Below are 24,134 nucleotides of genomic sequence, written 5' to 3'. Positions count from 1 at the left end.
GGCGCAGAGGAGGGAGGTGAAGGGTTGTTAACCCATGCAGGCATTATACAGCCGTTAGCATTTGCTAGCTGGCAAGTCCACAGCTTCTTGGATCCCCATGGATCGCATCCATGGGGACCTGATGACATCCATCTTGCCAATTTATGCCTAAAACAATGCATTTCCAGCGCCCATCCTTTCACCTTACTCTGTTTAACAGGACGAAAGCAGCCGTCCAAAGCTGTATTATTTTCTCCCCTTTCTCAAAAGCATCCTCTCCTGTGTTGCCCCACACGACGATGTCTTCAACGTACTGCAGGTGTTGAGGAGAAATATTTCTTCACTGGTAGGACAAGGGCTAATGGTTTTAAACTAAAAAAAAGCGTAAGAAAAGTGTAGCTGGAGCTACGCTGGGGGTGCTTGGAGGGCTTGCATGCGCAGTAGAAGCTGCATTTCAAACAGCCCAGCTGGGCCCTGCTCGTGTCCCGCAGCCCGAAGGAGAGGCCAGCACGGACACGCTTTGAACCAGGACATTTATTGGGGTAAATCCAGGTTGGGGGAGCAGTGACCCACCCCTGGGTGCTAATGGGGGGCTGGGAAGGGCCCCTCCACAGCCCCGTTCTGCGCAGGGGAGCACGGCCAGCTATACACAAACAGGGACTGCTACTTGCAGGCAGAGGGAGTGATTCCCAGGGGATCACAATGTCGGGGGGGGGGGGGGGGGAATGCAGATGCTCAGGGAGGTGCTCCAGGGTGCTCTCACTTTTGCAGCCGCTTGATGCGGGCTTCTATGTCAGCAAAGTTGTCCTCTACAATGGCCAGGTTTTCCTTCATCGTCTTCTGGACCTGCAGGGGGGTCAGTGGGGAAGGGATTGAGCAGGGCGGACAGGATGGGGACCCCTCCCACCCCAGCACATGCTGCTGAGACTCACCTCTGCCAGCAGCACGGTGTTGTCCTTGAGAGCACCAGCTATCTCCTGCTGCGTGGTGTCCAGGTGCACAAGGACCTGCCCAAACTGTGTGGCTGGGAAGGAGGTGAAAACTCAGCACTGGAGGGCCCCCAGACCCCAGTATCTCCCTTGTCACGCCACGCCACTGTCCCCAGCATCCCCATTCCTTGCCCCTCACCTTGCTCGTGCAGGTCCCTGAGGGTCAGCAGTCGCTGCACTACATCGGGCAGGCTGCTGGCCACGGGGTCCCAGCGCTGCATCATCTCATAGACCTGGTGGATCTGGGGCAAGGGGCGGAAAGCAAGAAAGGAGGGCGTAAGCACAGTCTGCAGGGCGATTCTGCATAAGCCCCCCATGCTGTGGTTGCTTTGGGGGGCCCTCCCTGCTGCTCTTACCTTGCTCTGGGTGTCAGCGTCTTGCACAACGGCCTTGTGCTTGGCGATTTCGTTCACCTTCGCCAGGACGCTCTGCGGAGGGGGGGAAGCAGATGTGACACCCCAAATCCAGCAGGGTCCACCCCAATTTCATAGCCTCTGCGGGTGCCCTCCCATGGCCCCATGCCATCCTCTGGTGGGGCCAGCGGGCCCAGTGCTGGCTGGGGGCTGCGGGACTCATCCCCACCTCCCTCCGCCTCAGGCCCTCACCTGCAGCCGGGCCTCCACTTGGTCCAGCACAGCCACGTCCAGGATGTTCACTTTGGCTTGGAGGATCTGCACGGTCTCCTGGGGAAGGAGAACAGGGTGTGTATGGGGTGCCTGGGCATGAGGGAACGGCTTAAAGCTGCACCAGGGGAAGTTCAGGCTGGGTATTAGGACAGAAAATCTTCACTGAGAGGGTGGTCGAGCAGCAGAGCAGGCTCCCCAAGCAGGGGGTCATGGCCTCAATCCTGCTGGTGTTTGAGAAGCATTTGGACAACGCTCTCAGATTTATGGTTTAATTCTTAGTGTGGAGCCAGGAGTTCGACCCAAGGGTCTTCATGGGTCCCTTCCAACTCAGGCTATTCTAGGATTCTAGGACTCACCACGAGGCTGGTCCCCTTCAGCCCGACCAACAGCGGGTTCTGTGGGGAGGAAAATCACATCAGTGGGGCAGGATGGAGGGCAGGGGAGCGGCAGGGCTGGAGCTCCTGGCTCCTTACCTGGCTGTCAGGCTCGTACCGCACCATCGCCTCCAGCTGTGCCAGCCGCTTCTCCAGCTCCGCAATCTGGAAACGAGGGAAGCGAGGGCTGAGAGGGCAGGACAGCCCATTTTGGGGTCAAACGCTGTGACTCCCCCTCCGCACGCTCACCTTGGCAGCCTGGGAGAACTGGTCCTGCTCTGGCCTCCAGTACAGCTCAAAGGTGAGCGTGTCCCCGGTGGGGGCTGGCGCCTTGGCGGGGCTCTTCCCTGCCGCTGTCTTCTTGCACTTTGCCACCTCCAGCTGCTGCAACAGGCGCCTGGGCGAGGGGAAAAGGTGGGCACGCTGCCCTGGTACCGCCTCGCGGGGATGCTGGCATCCTCCCCCTGCTGCCCCCCGCTTCCCAAGCTGCGGCCACGAGCCCACACTCACTTGGCCAGCGCGCCTTCGGGGTCTGCGAAGTCGATGGCTGCGGCAGGGCCCAGCAGCTTCTCCAGGTGGCTGGAGACCAGCTGCTGCTTCAGGCCCTCCACCTGCCTGGCCAAGGCCATGGGCGTCAGCTCCTCCTCGGCCGCCGACTCCTTCACCGCGCTCTGTGCAGGGGGGGACAGGCAGCAGTGTCAGCCCCCGGGGACGATCTGCCCGCAGGTGCCAAACGGCAGGGGTGGTGCTCACCTGGATCTGCTCCACCTCCCGGACCAGCTCCTGCACCTCGTGCTGCAGCCGCTGGTACCGCTGCTGAGGAGTCTCTTTGGCACCAACGCCCTCACCGTGCTGCAGAGAGATGAAAGGGGGAGGGGAGAGGGAAAGGAGAGGGGTGTCACGGGGGCTCGGGGCCTGCCCACGGCACCAGGGATCTGGCAGTGCTGGGACACCGGGACCCAACTCCCCTGGGCGGTACCCGTGCCTGTGCAAGGAAAGGAATCGACCAGAAAAACCAAGTAGCTGAGTCCCTCTGTTAGTAATAGAAGATGAAATAATACAATATTGCTTAATATGTTACATTTGCGATGTACTGTTCCGGGGCTGCGCTTGGAAGATACAAAATATATGTGCAAGGGCAGCATGAGAGAATGCACCCATTCATGAGGAGGAGTAAGGAGGATTAAAAGAATGCTCCATTTGCAAGACATCTAGATAACTGGGGCTTCTTGGACCCTGGGAACTGGGTCAAACCAACCTTGCGGTTTGGACTGAGACCGAGGGCTCAGAGAGCGTGCGTGAAAAGGAAAGGTTAAAAAGTTCAACTCTGATGAAGACATCTTACCTCATCCCGACGACCACCCGGACGACCACCAGAGAGTAGTAGGCAAGCGCAGAAGGACTGATAAGATAATTAGCATACGAAGCGAGGCTAGGCGGAGCTAGGAAATGAATATGCATAGATGAGTTGTGAAACCTAATGCATATGTAATATCTTAGGAGATAAAAGAGAACTAAGAGAACAAATCAGACGAAGTTAGATTTGGGCAGGCATGCCCCTAACTTCCGGCGCCTAATAAAGCACCTTCATATAATCACTTTGTGGATTATGTGTCTTCATGAACGCTAAAATTTTGGCGACCCAGATGGGACCTCGTGGGCACTGCTGAGGTGGCTCACGAACTGATCACGCTCCAGCCGGCACCGAGGAGTTTCTCGGGGAGCCATCGGCCGCGACCGACCCCCGCTGCTCACAACGTACCAATTGTGAGAAACACTCCGTAGCCAATAACTTAGGCTCAGGCGAGGATCTCAGTGAAGTAGTAATTTATTCGCGATTGCAATGGCGGGCGCCCCACAAGCAGGAGAGCGCACCTACTAGTTCCAAAACACAGTTTATATACTTTTTGATGACAGGACCCTCCCCTGTTTCCCCACTGGAGTGGGTAATCCAGGTTCACAATCTATCTGATGCTTCACAGACAATGCCTGGCCTTCAGTTGCCGGCCTGTTTTGGAGATGGTAATGTTTTCTCCCCTTATCTGGCTTGACTTAACACAGTGATTTTCACCTGATTGCTCTAAGGAGGCTGGTTGTCTGCATTTTACGAGGTCACCTGCTGAGCTTTCTTATCGCTGTAAGCACATCTCAATACCACATTCTTTCCTTCTAAACAACGTAACACTGCAAAAACAACATTTCTATTCCCACAAAGATTAGGAAAAGATAGTAAAAACCTGCAATGAAAAGTTTTGCATGGAAATTGAAACAAGGGACAGTAATTAATATAAATAAATAAAAGGGAATGGGAAATCAAGGAAATGGGTAATATCCAAAACAAAGACATTTTAAAGAAAGCCTCCTTGGGTGTACATTGGCACACTGCAAGGATATTGTCGGAACGGGGAGTGGGGGGGGTGCGGAAAGCAAGAGGACTTCCACTAAGTATTGCAATCAATTGTGGCCACTGTATAAACTAAATGGCCACTTTATGGATCAAACTAAATGGCCACTTTATGGATCAATCGACTGTAACAGTGTCTTGCAATTAATGTTGTTCTTGAGGAGAGAAGGAAAATAGGATGAAATGTTGTATACTGATATGTTGTTTCAGCATCTTGGAGGGAAAAGGTATGGAATTAAGTTGGCCCCTGACTGAGCCTTTGGTGTTGGCATTAGAAAAGTACAGGCTAGAGGAAGATAAAGGAAGTGTTAAAAGGGTTGTTGAAGGTGTTAAAGGTTGTGTGGCATGTAGTATCTAACAGAGCTGTTTGAAGTTGAATGAGCAGGGGAAGAGGATGTAGGAACGTTAATAGTTCCGCCTCAACCCGAGGCTGAGATCTCAAAATCACGGGTGTGAGCCCTCTGGGGCAGAGGGACCATGATGGGTCCCAGAGAGTTGTCATGGAAACAGAAAAGCAGCTAACTCTTAAAACAACCTGAGTTCATGTGTGAGCTCAGATTGCCAATGGGACCGCTCAGGGAACTTTCAACCATTGCATTCCCCTGACCGACCCCTTCCCCACCCCCCCACCCCCCCCCCCCCCCGAGACCCTTACCACCCTGGAAATTATGTAAATACCAAAATCTGGTTAAATTGGGAATTGAGAATCTGTTCCAAGAAGGTCCAAAAGAAAACCCTATGGAATTTTTGAATTTCTGGACCAACTTTGAAATGCAATGGGAAAAAAAAAAAAAAAGACAGAAAATTTGGACCTGGCTTCAGAAAACAAACAGAGGCAATTGGCTAGCCTCTTTCTAGGGCAATCAGCCCCTGATATCAGAAGGAATTTGTCTTAGGCTGCAGGATAAACTTACAACAGTCAGAAATGACGGGGACCTGGGGCATCTACCCTAGCAGGTCCACTAGTTGAAATAAAGCTAGGAAACGAAGACAGGGGCTTGAATTTTTTTGTTGTTGTTGGTTACAGGAGCTTCTTTCTCTGTGTTAATTAGTCTGTAAATGTAATAGGAGCAACATATTCAGTGTTAAATAGTTTAAAAGGACGATTAGGAACTAAGACAACTACAATAATTGGAGCCACAGGGAAGGAGGAGGAACGGCCATTCTTACAACCCCTTGATTTGCGTTTTGGGGGTAAGGAACTAACCCATGAATTTTTGTATGTACCAGAATGCCCGATTCCACTCTTGGGACGAGATCTATTAGCTAAATTAGATGCAACAATAACCTTTGAGGATGGAGAATTAATAATGAAGGTACCTGAGTCCAAAGTAGGCCAAATCCTAATGACCAAAGATAAACCCTTTGTTAATATTCCAAGAGAAGTAGAAAATGCAGTTAGAGCAACAGTACGGGAAACAGACGTACCAGGGAAGTCGAAACTGGCACAACTGGTAAAGGTGGAATTAAAGGAAAGAGCCAAACCTGTTTGAATCAAACAATATCCACTTAAGATAGAAGCTAGGCAGGGGATAGTGAAAATTATTGACAAATTTCTCAACTATCAGATTTTGGAAGAATGTAAATCGGAATACAATACTCCAATTTTTCCAGTAAAGAAGCGGAATGGCAAATATAGATTGGTACAAGATCTTAGAGCAATAAATGAAATAACAAAGGACATTCAGCCGGTAGTGGCTAATCCTTACACATTGTTAACATCTGTGAGAGAGAAATATAAATGGTTTACTGTGATAGATTTAAAGGACGCCTTCTTTTGCATACCTCTTGATAAAGATAGTAGAAAATTATTTGCCTTCGAATGGGAAAATCCTCAGAGTGGACGAAAGACACAATTAACTTGGACAAGACTCCCACAAGGCTTCAAGAATAGCCCGACCCTCTTTGGAAGCCAGCTGGCCAAGGACCTGGAAATCTGGACAACGCAAGGACAAATACAGGTACCCAGAAGTCAGTATTTGTTGTTACAATATGTAGATGATAGTTTGATTGCCACAGAGAATGAGTCGCTCTGCACCCAAACAACCATCGAAATTTTAAATCAGTTAGGAACGGGTGGTTATAAGGTTTCAAAGGAAAAAAGCACAAATAGTTTGCTCAACTGTAACATATTTGGGGTGTGAGATTTCCCAGGGACAAAGAAGTCTGGGTGTCAATAGGATAAAAGCTATATGCACCATCCCGGAACCTCAAAATCTCCATGAGCTAAGGGCCTTCTTAGGAATGGCTGGCTGGTGCAGATTATGGATAATGGATTATGGACTCATAGCTAAGCCCCTTTATGAAGCTCAGAAGGCACAGGATTTTATTTGGGGAAAAATACAGAAAGAAGCTTTCAAGAAACTTAAAGACGCCCTAATGAAGTCACCAGCTTTGGGCCTACCAGATTTATCAAAAGATTTCCAGTTATTTGTACATGAAAGACAACGACTAGCACTAGGGGTACTAACCCAGCGACTGGGAAGCTGGAAAAGACCTGTGGGATACATTTCTAAGCAACTGGATGCTGTAAGTGCAGGATGGCCCTCATGTTTGCGGGCAGTAGCGGCAACAGTTCTCTTAATCCAGGAAGCAAGGAAACTTACCTTGGGAAAACGTATTGAAGTTTTTGTACCACATATGGTAACAACTGTTTTAGAACAAAAGGGGGGCCACTGGTTATCACCCAGCCGAATGATGAAATATCAGGCAATACTAACTGAACAAGATGACGTAACCTTGAAAACAACTAACCTGTTAAATCCAGCAGTATTTCTAGGAACTGTTCCAGAAGAAGGACCGTTGGAACACAAATGTGTGGAAATAATCGAGCATACCCATGCCAGCCGCGAGGATTTGAAGGGTGTACCCCTTGAAAGGTATGACTGGGAACTTTTTACTGATGGTAGTAGTTTTGTGGAGAATGGAACACGATATGCAGGGTATGCAGTAACAACCCTGAAGACAGTAATCGAAGCAAAACCTTTACCACCTGAAACATCAGCACAGCGAGCGGAACTGATAGCCCTAACTCGAGCACTGGAACTGAGTAAAGGAAAGATGGTAAATATTTGGACAGATTCAAAGTACGCTTTTGGAGTAGACCATGTTCATGGAGCATTATGGAAAGAAAGAGGGCTGTTGTCCTCACAAGGGGCCAATATAAGATATCAAGAGGAGGTGTTAAATTTGATAAATGCGGTACAAAAACCAAAACAAGTGGCTATTATGCACTGTAAAGCCCATCAAGGAGGAACCTCGAAAATATCAGAAGGGAATCGGCTGGCAGATCGAGCAGCTCGACAAATTGCTCGGGAGGTGTGGAATGTAATGGCTTTGGTACCACTCAAGGTAGGCCCCACTCGTCTTAATCTTCCCAAGAAACCAAGATATTCGCCAGAGGATGAGAAATTAGCAAATCTCCTAAAGGCCCGAAAGAACTCTGATGGATGGTATGTAACCGCTACGGGCCAGGTAGTAATACCCCCCTTGGTGATGCGAGAAATACTTCAGACAAGACATAATGACTGTCACTGGGGTGCAGAGGCAATGGTAACATTTTTAAAACGTAGCATTGTCTCGACACATATGTTAACAATGGCAAAATCAGTAATGTCAAAGTGTGAGATTTGTCTGAAAAATAATCCAGTAGCAAGAAAACATGCTGAGATGGGAAGAGTTAGAGTAGGAATAGAACCAGGAGATTACTGGCAAGCTGATTTTTGTAGAGTTACCTAGGACTAGGGGATATAGGTATTTGTTAGTAGGGGTTGACACCTTTTCCGGATGGCCAGAAGCCCTTCCCTGTCGCACCAATCAAGCTAAAGAGACAGCAAAATGGTTACTGCGGGAAATCATTCTGAGATTTGGGGTACCATTAGGAATATCCTCGGATAGGGGACCCCACTTTGTTGCATCTGTGGTTAAAGACGTAAGCCGGCTCTTAGGAATTTCTTGGAATTTACATACTGCATGGAGACCCCAATCTAGTGGACAGGTAGAAAGGATGAACCAGACTCTAAAGGGACAGATCAGTAAAATCTGCCAGGAAGCCAAAGTACAAAGTACAAACAGCCAGCGATGGAACTTGGACTACACACCTGCCGATAGATGGGGAAGTAAAAGCAATAACTCTAGGACTCCCTCCCCACAGTGTCCAATATGGAAAAAGTCTCCTTTTAAGGGAAAGTTGGAAACCCTACAAATTAGTAGGGCAAAAAGAAGTTTAGAAGAAGGGGCAGATGAAGATATATGGCATGAACCCTCGGGTGGAGTAAAATTCAGTTGGGCGTTAGAATCTCTATTTGCACAGGTAGCTACTTATCGAAATAGGGAAATGATTTATAAACTTACAGGATAAGTGAGTAGGCTCGCGAGAGCCACGAAAGAAGGCTTTAGAGACCTTAATATCCAACTACAAGCTACAACTAAAATGGTGCTACAAAATCGATTGGCATTAGATACACTGTTATTAAAGGAACATGGAGTATGCGGATTTCTAAAAGATCATATTGATCATTGCTGCATCCACATTTCAAATGTGACTATTGATGTAGAACATGTCATAGAACAACTGGCTTGAGTGGAACAAGATGCAGAGCAGGAAGAGAAAGATATGACAACAAGCTGGTTGGATAACATTTTTAGTGGATGGAATATTAGTAATTGGGTTAAATCCTTACTGGAGACGATAATTATATTGGTGATCGTAGGGGTACTAATTTAGTTAACATTTATAATGCTGAAAAGTCTGATTCTAAGGAAGACAACCTGGAATTGGACAGTGATGCAAACCATTGCTCGGCATATGGAACCACATCCGCAATACCCTCCACCGGCATATAACGACTTCGGATTTCAGAGAAAGAATCTGAGGAACCCAGGAGGCGAAATGGAATGAAAACCGAATAGACAAAATCGGTTCCAGATCAAGTGAACCCAACCAGAAGAGCGAATGTAACATAAAGCAGAAGTGGTGGACTTATGAAATGTTGTGACAATCCTAATCTTTGTAATTTCCTTGATTCTTAATGATGTAATTTTCCGTGATTATATTATTGGTGAGCACTGAGTGTAAAATATTTTAGTTAGTTAGTGAAAGCATTTGCCCTCCTCGAAAGGAGTGAAATGCTTTCAAAGGGGGGAAATGTTAGTAATAGAAGAAGAAATAATACAATATTGTTTAGTATGTTACATTTGCGATGTACTGTTCCGAGTCTGCGCTTGGAAGATACAAAATATATGTGCAAGGGTAACATGAGAATGCACCAATTCATGATGAGGAATAAGGAGGATTAAAAGAATGCTCAGTTTGCAAGACATCTAGATAACTGGGGCTTCTTGGACTCTGGGAACTGGGTCAAACCAACCTTGCGGTTTGGACTGAGACCAAGGGCTCAGAGAGCATGCGTGAAAAGGAAAGGTTAAAAAGTTCAACTCTGATGAAGACATCTTACTTCATCCCGACGACCACCCGGACGACCACCAGAGAGTGATACGCAAGCGCAGAAGGACTGATAAGATAATTAGCATACGAAGTGAGGCTAGGTGGAGCTAGGAAATGAATATGCATAGATGAGTTGTGAAACCTAATGCATATCACAGTATCTTAGGAGATAAAAGAGAACTAAGAAAACAAATCAGACGAAGTTAGATTTGGGCAGGCATGCCCCTAACTTCCGGCGCCTAATAAAGCACCTTCATATAATCACTTTGTGGATTATGTGTCTTCATGAACGCTAACAGTAGTAGTTTTGTGGAGAATGGAACACGGTATGCAGGGTATGCAGTAACAACCCTGAAGACAGTAATCGAAGCAAAACCTTTACCACCTGAAACATCAGCACAGCGAGCGGAACTGATAGCCCTAACTCGAGCACTGGAACTGAGTAAAGGAAAGATGGTAAATATTTGGACAGATTCAAAGTACGCTTTTGGAGTAGACCATGTTCATGGAGCATTATGGAAAGAAAGAGGGCTGTTGTCCTCACAAGGGGCCAATATAAGATATCAAGAGGAGGTGTTAAATTTGATAAACGCGGTACAAAAACCAAAACAAGTGGCTATTATGCACTGTAAAGCCCATCAAGGAGGAACCTCGAAAATATCAGAAGGGAATCGGCTGGCAGATCACAGATTCACAGATTCACAGATTTCTCTAGGTTGGAAGAGACCTCAAGATCATCGAGTCCAACCTCCGACCTAACACTAAGTACTCCACTAAACCATATCCCTAAGCTCTACATCTAAACGTCTTTTAAAGACCTCCAGGGATGGTGACTCCACCACCTCCCTGGGCAGCCCGTTCCAATGCTTAATAACCCTTTCGGTAAAGAAGTACTTCCTAACATCCAACCTAAAACTCCCCTGTCGCAACTTTAGCCCATTCCCCCTCGTCCTGTCACTAGGCACGTGGGAGAATAGACCAACCCCCACCTCTCTACAGCCTCCTTTCAGGTAACTGTAGAGAGCGATGAGGTCGCCCCTGAGCCTCCTCTTCTCCAGGCTGAACAAGCCCAGCTCCCTCAGCCGCTCCTCGTAAGACTTGTTCTCCAGACCCCTCACCAGCTTCGTCGCCCTTCTCTGGACTCGCTCGAGCACGTCCATGTCCTTCCTGTAGCGAGGGGCCCAAAACTGAACACAGTACTCGAGGTGCGGCCTCACCAGAGCCGAGTACAGGGGCACAATCACTTCCCTCGACCTGCTGGCAAAGATCGAGCAGCTTGACAAATTGCTCGGGAGGTGTGGAATGTAATGGCTTTGGTACCACTCAAGGTAGGCCCCACTCGTCTTAATCTTCCCAAGAAACCAAGATATTCGCCAGAGGATGAGAAATTAGCAAATCTCCTAAAGGCCCGAAAGAACTCTGATGGATGGTATGTAACCGCTACGGGCCAGGTAGTAATACCCCCCTTGGTGATGCGAGAAATACTTCAGACAAGACATAATGACTGTCACTGGGGTGCAGAGGCAATGGTAACATTTTTAAAACGTAGCATTGTCTCGACACATATGTTAACAATGGCAAAATCAGTAATGTCAAAGTGTGAGATTTGTCTGAAAAATAATCCAGTAGCAAGAAAACATGCTGAGATGGGAAGAGTTAGAGTAGGAATAGAACCAGGAGATTACTGGCAAGCTGATTTTTGTAGAGTTACCTAGGACTAGGGGATATAGGTATTTGTTAGTAGGGGTTGACACCTTTTCCGGATGGCCAGAAGCCCTTCCCTGTCGCACCAATCAAGCTAAAGAGACAGCAAAATGGTTACTGCGGGAAATCATTCCGAGGTTTGGGGTACCATTAGGAATATCCTCGGATAGGGGACCCCACTTTGTTGCATCTGTGGTTAAAGACGTAAGCCGGCTCTTAGGAATTTCTTGGAATTTACATACTGCATGGAGACCCCAATCTAGTGGACAGGTAGAAAGGATGAACCAGACTCTAAAGGGACAGATCAGTAAAATCTGCCAGGAAGCCAAAGTACAATGGCCACAAGCTTTGCCTATAGCTTTACTGAGAATAAGGATAAAGCCAAGGAGTGGAATGTCAGTAAGCTCATACGAGATTACGTATGGAAAGCCTTATCAATCCCCAGAACCAAATCCTAATATGCATATAACAGGGAGCCAGGATGTTTATAATTATGTATTGTCTCTTGGCAAAACTTCAGCTCAACTTCAAAGTGTTCTGGTGTGGAACCGACCGTTGTCACTGGAAAATCCTGTCCACGACATTCAGCCAGGTGACCAAGTGTACATTAAAAACTGGAATGAAGAACCCCTGAGAGAACGGTGGGCTGGACCTTATCAAGTATTATTGACTACTTTTAAAGGTAGAAGGGGTGGATGCTTGGATTCATTATACTCGGGTGAAAAAGGTTCCCGAATTTTGGTCAGTGCGAGCAATCGGAGATGATACAAAACTACAGATGAGGCGCGTATAACCATACAATGTCGGGGTTCTTAAGAGCAGTAACGATAACAGTAATTGTTTTGTGTAAATACCTTGTAATTGAGTTCCTAGAAATACCAGAAAACTATAAGAAAGAGGAAATATTCAAAGGAGAAAATGTTACTTTGGAATGTGGAATGCACGACGATAAACCAATAACAATTAGCTCTCTACAGGTGGTCTGGGAAAAAATAAATGACTCCGGACAGAGCCAGGAAATATACGTAAACACAACCGAGGACAATACAGGATTGAAGGCTGGGTGGAAAGGGAAGGCGTACGTAAGTAAAACCCTACAATTGGGCCAACAACTGAGAGGAGCTACCACCCTAACCCTGTTTAGTGTTACTAAAGTCAACAAAGGAAACTACCGGTGCATGGTAACACATGAAAATAGATTACGGGATAAGAGAAATATTGGTATATCCGAAATTGGATAAAGGAATATTGGTAGCCCACCGAAAAGGATCTAGAAGAAAAAGAGAGGGCCAGGCACCACGGACACAAGTGGTACAGATCCCACACAGGCAACCATCAGAGAATTTACTGGTAGGATTGATTAAAGATTTTGCCACAGTGAAAGGAACTGATAGAATTACTGCTTGTATGCCCATTCCAAAAGCAACAGGGGGCCCGCTTGAGTGGGGTATAATAACCTCCCCACTGCCCCAAGTAAAAGGAAATGAAACAATTCAATGTAAAGAAGTGAAAGTTTTAGAGAGGATAAATGTTACACAATACTATAGGAAACTGAGCCCCCCCAACATCAAGGTCTGAATGTGAAAAGAACTACCAATTCGTAACGATACGCAGATTTAAGAATGTGGGACGGTATCATTACGACGAACTACGTATAGTAGAAGGGCCTAGAGAAAAGATTGTTTGGGAATGTCAAGAGAAAAATGAGCCAAAAGGAATGAAAGAGTGGGATAGTGATTGGACAGTAAGTTTATTGCAGAAATTCCAGTATGGAGGGAATACATCATGGTGTATCAAATGGCAGGGAAAGCAGAATGGAACTGATCAGTTTTATACAGTAAGCCGGGTTGATAGTAGTGGTAGACAAGAGTCAACAAAGGTAGCTTGGTGGACTTGTGAGAAGAAATATACTTGCGACAGTAATAATGAAGATATCGGGCACTTACTTCCGGTATTGATAGCTCTTAGGACAGGATGTGCTTGCCGAGGAATTAAGTACAATTCGGAAAGAAATAGCCAGGCTAGTCAAGTCGCAGTGGATTGTAGCTATAGTGCCATACATAAGTCCAGGACAATTTGTATGGGCAGCCAGTGATGGAACTTGGACTACACACCTGCCGATAGATGGGGAAGTAAAAGCAATAACTCTAGGACTCCCTCCCCACACTGTGTCCAATATGGAAAAAGTCTCCTTTTAAGGGAAAGTTGGAAACCCTACAAATTAGTAGGGCAAAAAGAAGTTTAGAAGAAGGGGCAGATGAAGATATATGGCATGAACCCTCGGGTGGAGTAAAATTCAGTTGGGCGTTAGAATCTCTATTTGCACAGGTAGCTACTTATCGAAATAGGGAAATGATTTATAAACTTACAGGACAAGTGAGTAGGCTCGCGAGAGCCACGAAAGAAGGCTTTAGAGACCTTAATATCCAACTACAAGCTACAACTAAAATGGTGCTACAAAATCGATTGGCATTAGATACACTGTTATTAAAGGAACATGGAGTATGCGGATTTCTAAAAGATCATCTTGATCATTGCTGCATCCACATTTCAAATGTGACTATTGATGTAGAACATGTCATAGAACAACTGGCTTGAGTGGAACAAGATGCAGAGCAGGAAGAGAAAGATATGACAACAAGCTGGTTGGATAACATTTTTAGTGGATGGAATATTAGTAATTGGGTTAAATCCTTACTGGAGACGATAATTATATTGGTGATCGTAGGGGTACTAATTTAGTTAACATTTATAATGCTGAAAAGTCTGATTCTAAGGAAGACAACCTGGAATTGGACAGTGATGCAAACCATTGCTCGGCATATGGAACCACATCCGCAATACCCTCCACCGGCATATAACGACTTCGGATTTCAGAGAAAGAATCTGAGGAACCCAGGAGGCGAAATGGAATGAAAACCGAATAGACAAGATCGGTTCCAGATCAAGTGAACCCAACCAGAAGAGCGAATGTAACATAAAGCAGAAGTGGTGGACTTATGAAATGTTGTGACAATCCTAATCTTTGTAATTTTCTTGATGCGTAATGTTGTAATTTTCCTTGAATATGTTATTGGTGAGCACTGAGTGTAAAACATTTTAGTTAGTTAGTGAAAGCATTTGCCCTCCTCGAAAGGAGTGAAATACTTTCAAAGGGGGGAAATGTTAGTAATAGAAGATGAAATAATACAATATTGCTTAATATGTTACATTTGCGATGTACTGTTCCGGGGCTGCGCTTGGAAGATACAAAATATATGTGCAAGGGTAGCGTGAGAGAATGCACCGATTCATGAGGAGGAGTAAGGAGGATTAAAAGAATGCTCCATTTGCAAGACATCTAGATAACTGGGGCTTCTTGGACCCTGGGAACTGGATCAAACCAACCTTGCGGTTTGGACTGAGACCGAGGGCTCAGAGAGCATGCGTGAGAAGGAAAGGTTAAAAAGTTCAACTCTGATGAAGACATCTTACCTCATCCCAATGACCACCCGGACGACCACCAGAGAGTAGTAGGCAAGCGCAGAAGGACTGATAAGATAATTAGCATATGAAGCGAGGCTAGGCGGAGCTAGGAAATGAATATGCATAGATGAGTTGTGAAACCTAATGCATATCACAGAATCGTCTAGGTTGGAAGAGACCTCCAAGATCATCTAGTCCAACCTCAGCCCTAACACTAACAAGTCCTCCACTAAACCATCTCACTAAGGGCTACATCTAAACGTCTTTTAAAGACCTCCAGGGATGGTGACTCAACCACCTCCATTGGAATGGGCAGTCCATTCCAATGCCTAACAACCCTTTCAGTAAAGAAGTTCTTCCTAACATCCAACCTAAACCTCCCCTGGCGCAACTTTAGCCCATTGCCCCTCGTCCTGTCACCAGGCACGTGGGAGAATAGACCAACCCCCACCTCTCTACAGCCTCCTTTAAGGTACCTATAGAGAGCGATGAGGTCTCCCCTGAGCCTCCTCTTCTCCAGGCTAAACAACCCCAGCTCCCTCAGCCGCTCCTCGTAAGACTTGTTCTCCAGACCCCTCACCAGCTTCGTCGCCCTTCTCTGGACTCTCTCGAGCACCTCCGTGTCCTTCTTGTAACGAGGGGCCCAAAACTGAACACAGTACTCGAGGTGCGGCCTCACCAGAGCCGAGTACAGAGGGACAATCACCTCCTTAGACCTGCTGGCCACACTGCTTCTTATGCAAGCCAGGATGCTGTTGGCCTTCTTGGCCACCTGAGCACACTGCTGGCTCATATTCAGCTGCCTATCAACCAGTACTCCCTGGTCCCTCTCCGCCAGGCAGCTTTCCAACCACTCATCTCCCAGCCTGTAGCGCTGCTTGGGGTTGTTACGCCCCAGATGCAGGAGCCGGCACTTGGCCTTGTTGAACTTCATGCAGTTGACCTCAGCCCATCGGTCCAGCCTATCCAGATCCTCCTGCAGAGCCTTCCTTCCCTCGAGCAGATCGACACACGCACCTAACTTGGTGTCATCTGCAAACTTACTGAGGGTGCACTCGATCCCCTCATCCAGGTCATCGATAAAGATATTAAAGAGGACCGGCCCCAGCACTGAGCCCTGGGGGACTCCACTAGTAACCGGCCTCCAACTGGATTTGGCTCCATTCACCACAACTCTTTGGGCCCGGCCATCCAGCCAGTTTTTAACCCAACAAAGCGTACGCCAGTCCAAGCCCCGAGCAGCCAGTTTCTTGAGGAGAATGTTGTGGGAGACGGTGTCAAAAGCCTTACTGAAGTCAAGGTAGATCACATCCACAGCCTTCCCCTCATCCACCAAGCGCGTCACTTGGTCATAGAAGGAGATCAGGTTCGTCAGGCAGGACCTACCTTTCATAAACCCATGCTGACTGGGCCTGATCGCCTGGTTGCCCTGCAAGTGCCGCGTGATGACACTCAAGATAATCTGCTCCATGAGCTTCCCTGGCACTGAGGTCAAGCTAACAGGCCTATAGTTCCCCGGGTCTACCCTCCAGCCCTTCTTGTAGATGGGCGTCACGTTTGCTAGCCGCCAGTCGACTGGGACCTCCCCTGATAGCCAGGACTGCCGATAAATAATGGAAAGCGGCTTGGCCAGCTCCTCCGCCAGTTCGCTCAGTACCCTCGGGTGGATCCCATCCGGCCCCATCGACTTGCGTACATCCAAGTGTTGTAGCAGGTCGCCAACCATTTCCTCATGGATAGCGAGGGCTACATCCTGCTCCCCATCCCCTTCCACCAGCTCATGGTACCAGGTATCCAGAGAACAACCGGTCTTGCCGCTAAAGACTGAGGCAAAGAAAGCATTGAGCACCTCAGCCTTTTCCTCATCTTTTGTAACTAAGTTTCCCCCCGCATCCAGTAAAGGATGGAGATTCTCCTTAGTCCTCCTTTTTGTGTTGATGTATTTGTAAAAACGTTTTTTGTTATCTTTAACGGCAGTAGCCAGATTGAGCTCCAGATGAGCTTTGGCCTTTCTAATTTTGTCCCTGCACAGCCTCGCAACATCCTTATAGTCCTCTTGAGTAGCCCGCCCTCTTTTCCAAAGATTATAAACCCTCCTTTTTCTCCTAAGCTCGAGCCAGAACTCTCTGCTCAGCCAGGCCGGTCTAGTTCCGTGTCGGCTCGTCTTTGGGCACGGGGGGACAGACCGCTCCTGAGCCATTAAGATTTCCTTCTTGAGGAGTGCCCAGCCTTCCTGGACTCCTTTGCCCTTCAGAGCCTCCTCCCAAGGGACTCTGCCAACCAGTGTCCCGAACAGCTCAAAGTCAGCCCTCCGGACGTCCAAGACAGCGGTTTTACTGGTCCCCTTCCTGACTTCGCCAAGAATAGAGAGCTGAACCATTTCGTGGTCACTCTGCCCAAGACAGCTCTCGACCACCACATCTCCCACCAGTCCGTCACTGTTTGTGAACAGAAGGTCTAGCGGGGCACCTCCCCTGGTAGGCTCTCTAACCAGCTGCGTCAGGAAGCTATCTTCCACGCTCTCCAGAAACCTCCTAGACTGCTTTCTCTGGGCTGTGTTGTGCTTCCAGGATATGTCTGGCAAGTTGAAGTCCCCCACGAGAACAAGCGCTGACAATTTTGCGGCTTCTGCCAGCTGCCTGTAGAACTCCTCATCAGTCTCCTCATCCTGGTTCGGTGGTCTATAGCAGACCCCCACCAGGATGCTTGCCTTGTTGGCCTTCCCTCTGATCCTAACCCATAGGGACTCAACCTTATCATTCCCAGCCTCGAGTTCCTCAACGTCAAAACACTCTCTAATATAGAGAGCCACACCACCACCCCTTCTGTGCTGCCTGTCCCTTCTGAAGAGCCTATAGCCAGACATTGCAGCTCTCCAGTCATGAGAGTGGTCCCACCACGTTTCCGTGATGGCAACCAAGTCATAGCCTTCCCGCTGCACGATGGCTTCCAGCTCCTCCTGTTTGTTACCCATGCTGTGTGCATTAGTGTAGATGCACTTCAGTCGGGCCATTGCCTTCTTCCCCGGCTTTGCCATTGTTCCCCCCGGCACAGCTCCAACAAGCCTTCTTTCAGCCCCATCCCCCTTCTTTCCTAGTTTAAAGCCCTCTCAACGAGCCCTGCCGGCTCCTGGGCTAGGATCCGTTTTCCCCTTAGAGATAGGGACCCGTCTGCGGCCATCAGGCCGGGTGCCGAGTAAAGCGCCCTATGGTCAAAAAACCCAACATTTCTGTGTTGGCACCAGCCTCTGAGCCACGTGTTAATCAGGTGGGCTTTCCGTGTCCTCTCGGTACCCCTCCCTGCTACTGCAGGGATAGACGAAAACACCACCTGTACTCCCGCTCCATCCACTAACCGTCCCAGTCCCCTAAAGTCCCGTTTGATAGCCTTCAGGCTTCTCTCATCAATATCATCACTGCCAGCCTGGACTATCAAAAGAGGGTAGTAGTCAGAGGGGGGAACCAGGTTGGGAAGCTTCCTGGCAACATCCCTGACCCTGGCCCCAGGGAGGCAGCAGACTTCCCTACGGGTAGGGTCAGGTCGACAAATAGGACCCTCTGTTCCCTTGAGAAGGGAGTCGCCTACTACGATCACCCTTCTGTCTTTCTTGGTGGAGGCAGTCTTGAGGCGTGGAGTCGGCTTCCTCGCCCTAGGCATCCTCCTGGGTAGACTTTCTACCTCGTCCTCACCCACCGGTCTCTCAAGCTCCAGGGCCTCAAATCTGTTACGTAAGGGCACCTGGGAAGGTGGGGCCGGTAGGGGGGGGCGTTGCCTGAAAGGTCGAGCAGGGACCTGTCTCCATCCCTCCTCAACTTCTAGGTCCCCTCCCTCTGCCCGACAGCAACAGGGCAGGGGGTCCATCCCTATTTGGGGTGTCTCACCCTGCTACCTCTCCTTCAGGCCCTGCAGGGAGTCGCTCCACCAGTCTATCTCCCGCTCACGCTCCCTAAGAGCCCTCAACCTCTCCACCTCCTCTTTGAGTTCTGCCACCAGGCGGACCAGGTCATCCACCTGCTCGCACCTCACACACACGGTGCCTCTGCCTCCCTCAGATGGCAGCAACAGGCTCAGACAGTCCCTGCACCCAGAGACCTGAACTGCCGCATTGTTGAGCAGGTGGTCAGTCTGGGTGGCCACAGACTCTCTAGAGAGAGCGCTCTGCCTGGTGAAGACCATCGCAGCCCAGCTAGCAGTCGACAGCCGTTAAAGGTGTTGTTCTTATGGGCGGGGGGAAACTCTGCCCTGTCCGCCCTCCCTGCTCGCCCTGCCTGCGCGCACTGCCGTGCAAACTTCTGCGCCCACCCTTCTGAAGCGCCTGAAGCGCCGCGTGTTCGAGCGGGCGCTCAGTCTGGGCGGCCGCAGAGCGTCTGAAAAGAGCTCTCCGCCTCGTGATGACTGTGGCGGTTTACCCGTAGGTAGGCGGCCGGTAGCTGAGCTGTTCCCGGGAGCGCGGCGGAACGCTCTGCCCTGCCCGAGCGCAACCTGCCCGCACCAACGGCCGCGCCTCGCCCCGCTCCCTCCCCGTCGCGAGGGAGGCCCGGGAGGGGACGCTGCTGGCTCCGCCGACGCCTCGTCAGCCTCCCTCGCGATGGCTGCCGGGTCCCAGCGGCTCCCTCGGCTGCTTCGGGTGGCCTCGACGCCGCAGAAAAGCCCTGCCCGCCTCGATCCCCCGCTCCGCGGCACAGCACGCCTGCCCCGCTACCGGCCACCTCCCGCAGGAGAGGCCAGCACGGACACGCTTTGAACCAGGACATTTCCTGGGGTAAATCCAGGTACGGGGGCTCCCCGTAGCGCATGGGGCTGGGGCTCGAGGGGGGCCAGGGTCCCGCGTGGGTGCAGGGGCCGTGGGAGGCGCCCCCGCTGCAGGGGGGGCTGAGGCATCGACCCCCGCATGGGTCCGGTCCCCGTGGGCTGTCCCCATCCGTAGGGCTCCCGTCCCACGGGGGGCGGTGGTCACGCGTGGGGCCTGGGTCCGCCCCCCATCCCCCGAGACCGCGCTCCCTGGGGTCCCCAGGTAGGGGGGAGCCCACCCGGAGAGCACCCCCCGTGGGGTGCGGGGCCCCTCTTCCCCGGCGCTGGGAGCTGCCCCCACAGGGGGCCGGGAGTCATGCGTGGGGGCAGCCCCCGCGTTCCGCCCTGCTCTGCCCGGGCAAAGCCGGCGGCAGCCCGGTGCCGAGCCTGGTGCCGAGCCCGGTGCCGAGCCCGGCCGTGCTGCGGTCATGCGAGCAGCCCGGGACACCCGTGGGCAGCTGGCATGGGTGGGGGCGGACCGATGCGGCTGCCCCGAGCCCTTTGAAGCTCGGTTCCCAATCCAGGAGCTGGCGCCGGGGCTGGCTCCGGAGCTGCTGTGCCGCCGGCTCTGCCCCGGTGCTCCGGGCACGCAAAGGCTGCACCCGTGGGTTGCCGCCGTCCCGGGGTGTGAGGCCGTGGGTGACCCCCTCTGAACCCCTCCACCTTCACCTCCCTGCTCGTGGACTTGCGTGGCCGGGGTCTTTGGGCGGGTGGTCCCTGCGAGGGGCCCGGCAGGACTCCCCCCGACGCCACCGTCCCTCCGAGCTCCTCCGAGGTGGGTGAGCGTAGGAGCTCCCACCGCACCACCCAGCACCTTCCCCATCCTTCCCAGCCCCCGGGCGACTGTTTCGGTTGGGATCCAGCCACCCCTCTAGACCCTGCCTGGTCATCCCGTCCCCACCACGGTGGGTTTGGTGGGCTGCCTCTGCCTGGGATGGCCTCAGCCTTCCCCACAGCAGCCCATACAGCGCTGTGCTCTGTACTTGTAGCTAGGCTACAACTGACTTGCTATTGCACCGATGTGTTTTGTCTACTGCTGAGCGGCGCTGGCACAGCACCAGGACTCCCACAGCGCCCTCCCTCTGCCACCCCCCAGCCCCAAATCCAGTGGCTTGCCCACCACCATGGGCAAGAGGTGCGGAGGGGGCATCGCCGGGGCGGCTGACCCCAAAAGACCAAAGGGATAGTCCATATGACCACGTAACGCTCAGCAATAAAAGCCATGGAAGGGGAGGGAGAAGGGGGGAGCTCTCCTTAGGGAAATGTCCGTCTCCCCACCAACCACGACGTGTATGGAGGCCCAGTTTCATGTTAGTGTGGGGGGTGGGGGGAAGGTGTTTTTGGTTTCTTTCCTTTGTTTCTCACTTCCCTACCTTGTTAGCAATAGGCAATAAATCTTACTCTCTCCCCACTCTGAGTCTGTTTTACCCGTCACGATAATTTTTGAGCGATCTCCCCCTCCTTATCTCAACCCTTGAGCCCTTTGTGTCGTATTTTCCCCCCCTTTCTCTTTGAGGAGGGGGAGTGAGAGAGCGGCTGAGGTGGAACTCGACCGCCCACCCAAGTAAAACCACCACACAGACACAAATTCCTTGGTCAAAAAGATTTATTCTGTCTCTGTTTCTTCCTTCCCCTTCTGCTGCAAGAACTTATTTCGATATCACTGTCTTGCAGGGGATAACATAGCTCTGAACTTGTCACCTGGCTGCTGTCTGAAACTTCTGTCGAAGTAGGGGAGAAAAGTCGTCTTCTGACAGGCTTCCGCTCCCTCACAGACCCGCCATGCTCGTCCACGTCTCCAGAGACGTGAACGTATTCTCCCCGAGCATGAGGAAGCTCTGCTTCAGGGCGCTCATTAGGACCCTCAACAGGATGGTGGCCCTGTTGAGCTACAAGTCTTTGAAGTTTTGGTGATTCTTGTCCCAGGGACTGCGGGACCAAGGACACATGCTCTGCTCCTGACTCTCCGTTCCCACCTACAGAGCCCTCATCTGAAACAGTGCAGCACCCAGGACCGTCGCGTGTGGCATCAGATGCCGAGCTGCTTGTGTAGAATCCCAGGATTTTGGCTGCCTTCTCAGAAGCATCAGAGCTGTCTTCATGGCTGCAGAGGTCATGGGACTGCTCTGCATAGGCCTGTGCTGTGGGAGGTGTCATTGCCTGGGGTAGTTCTGAGACGATAGGGCTGGATTTTTTTCTTTTCTCTTGCTCAAGTTGCTGAGAGAGCAGCTCCCATTGTTGACATTGGTGCTGATACTGCTGCTCTGATTCTCTCAGCTGCACTCGAGAGGCTTGCAGCTCTTCCTCACGTGTCCTTCTGAGCTCTGCCCAAGCCCTCTGCCAATGCTTAACTTCCTCTTCTTTTTTCTGCAGCATTAGCTTTGTTTCCTCGTGGTCCTGCTGCTGTTGTTGCGTCCTTTCTGCCGGTTGACTCATGGCTTTCAATTTGCAATCGAGATCCTTCAGGAGCGTTTGAAGACGTTTGGCTGCTCCAACGGCAGCATTTCGCTGCTCTGTCGCTTGCACGAGTTTCTGCTTCAGAGCAGCGTTTTCAGATTGAATCTCCTCTATCCTCTCCTTCTGCCTGCGGAGCTGAGAAGTTTCCTGCGCGCGTCTGGCTTTTTCATTTCTCATCTCTGTCAGACACACTTTCAGCTCCTCGTACCTGTTCTTCAGCCTTGAACGTTCCTGATCCAGTTTCTTTTGCAGCTGAAGTTTTTTCCCAGCCTCGGTTTCCAATTGCCCTCTCTGCTGCTGGTCGACCTGCTCCGTCTTTGCAGCAGTCTTTCCAGACTTTGCAGCAAGCTCTTTCAGCTTCCTGGTTTTTTCTGTCAGATTCTTGGTAAGGAGGCCCAGCATACCAAGCTCCTGCTTGAGCCTCCCCGCCTTCTCCCTCGCTTCCACCAGGGAGCTCTCGTTCTTCAGGAAGCAGGTCTCCTCTTGAAGGACCATCCATTGCCTGGCCAGGTCCTTCAGGGCATTCTGCAGCTGCGCTTTCTGCTGCTCCAGGAACGGGCTGTCTCCGCTGCCAGGTGGACAGGCCTCTTGCTGCTCTGGGACCTGAACCCCAATGTCTCTGACAGATTTCCTGCTGCTCTGCCCTTCACCCCGCAGGTGAGCGTCTTCTGAGCTCGAGCAGGTTGTCCGCTGCCCTTCTCCACCACCAGCACCAGATGCACCGGAGCTCTTCGAAGAGCCGGGCCTGGTGGCTCCTGTGCCCAGGAGACTCTGCAGGCGGTGCTGGGCCGCGGCCCTGTCCCCGTTGTGGGAGGCAGGCGCCCCCCCCTCAGCCTTCTCCGGGATGTACTGAGAGGGGAGTTTCCTCCGCAGCTGCAGCTTCTCCTGGAGGTCCAGGATTTGGGCGGCCTGCTTGCTATCTGCCCGCCAGCAGAGCTGCCTGTTGACGTCCTGCTGCTTGCCGCGGGCCTCGCTGCCGCCGCTCCGGCCACGGTTCACGGGCACCTTGAACAGCTGCCGCTGCAGGTCCCGCACCTGGCGGACGGCCTCGTCCCACTGCTGCTGGAGCAGCTGCTGAGCCTGGCACCACTTGGTGTTCCCCTCACACAGCAGCTGACGGATCTCCGCTGCCTGCTGCTTCTGGATCTGCTCCCACAGCCGCTGCAGCTCCCGCGCCCGCTCCTGCTCGCATTTGGAGCGTAGCTGCTTGGCCAGGAGCTGCCGCTGCTCCTCTGCCCTCTTCTTCATCTCACGGGCTTCATCAGCAAAGCGGCGCTGCAGCTCCTGGGAGCGGAGACGCTTGGCCTCCAGCTGGGCCCGCACTGCCTCCAGCTGGGCCCGCAGCGCCTCCAGCTGGGCCCGCAGCGCCTCCAGCTCCTGCCTGTGCTCCTCCTGCTGCACAGGCCTGCTGGGGGGTCGCGCTGGGCCCCGACGGGGCAAGGGGCGACCACGCGCCACAGGCCCCTGGCCCACGCCACCCCGGATCATGGCTTAAGGAATGCGAAATCGACGGTTTCACCAAACGCTGCCAGCAATAGCCACCAGCGATCGCGCGGCCTGGGCCTCTGAGGGACAGCAGCCTCTGAGCCCTCAGCAGACACCGGCTCCCAGCACCGCGCAGCAGCAGAGGTCGCCTCTGCCACTGGCCCGGCCTGGGCGAGCGCGGCCTTATATAGTGTCCGGGTGATGACGTCATAAAGGAGGGATGGCGTCATAAAGGAGGGATGGCGTCATACAGGAGGGATGACGCCATATGACCTTATATGGTATGTCCCCGCCCGGACACACCCCGACAGCCTCAGCTCAAGGGGCGCAGAGGAGGGAGGTGAAGGGTTGTTAACCCATGCAGGCATTATACAGCCGTTAGCATTTGCTAGCTGGCAAGTCCACAGCTTCTTG

At 51.2% G+C, this 24,134-nt stretch overlaps 1 protein-coding gene across 1 annotated transcript; it reads right to left on the bottom strand.

Annotated features, from left to right (window-relative positions):
* Positions 1-498: 498 nt before the first annotated feature.
* On the bottom strand, positions 499-23,497 carry LOC310888014 (dynactin subunit 2-like; the record flags this gene model as incomplete). Its single annotated transcript, XM_083814342.1, has 12 exons — positions 499-825; positions 912-1,003; positions 1,108-1,210; positions 1,325-1,396; positions 1,574-1,651; positions 1,951-1,989; positions 2,068-2,133; positions 2,218-2,365; positions 2,479-2,639; positions 2,722-2,820; positions 22,542-23,381; positions 23,489-23,497. 12 exons carry the CDS (start codon positions 23,495-23,497, stop codon positions 739-741), a joined length of 1,794 nt encoding a protein of 597 aa, XP_083670468.1. The 3' UTR covers positions 499-738.
* Positions 23,498-24,134: the final 637 nt, after the last annotated feature.

This window comes from Anser anser (genome assembly GCF_964211835.1).
Source record: "Anser anser genome assembly, chromosome: 30".
NCBI lineage: Eukaryota > Metazoa > Chordata > Aves > Anseriformes > Anatidae > Anser > Anser anser.
The sequence above is the reverse complement of the archived record's forward strand: the minus strand, read 5'-3'. Positions and strand labels throughout refer to the sequence as shown.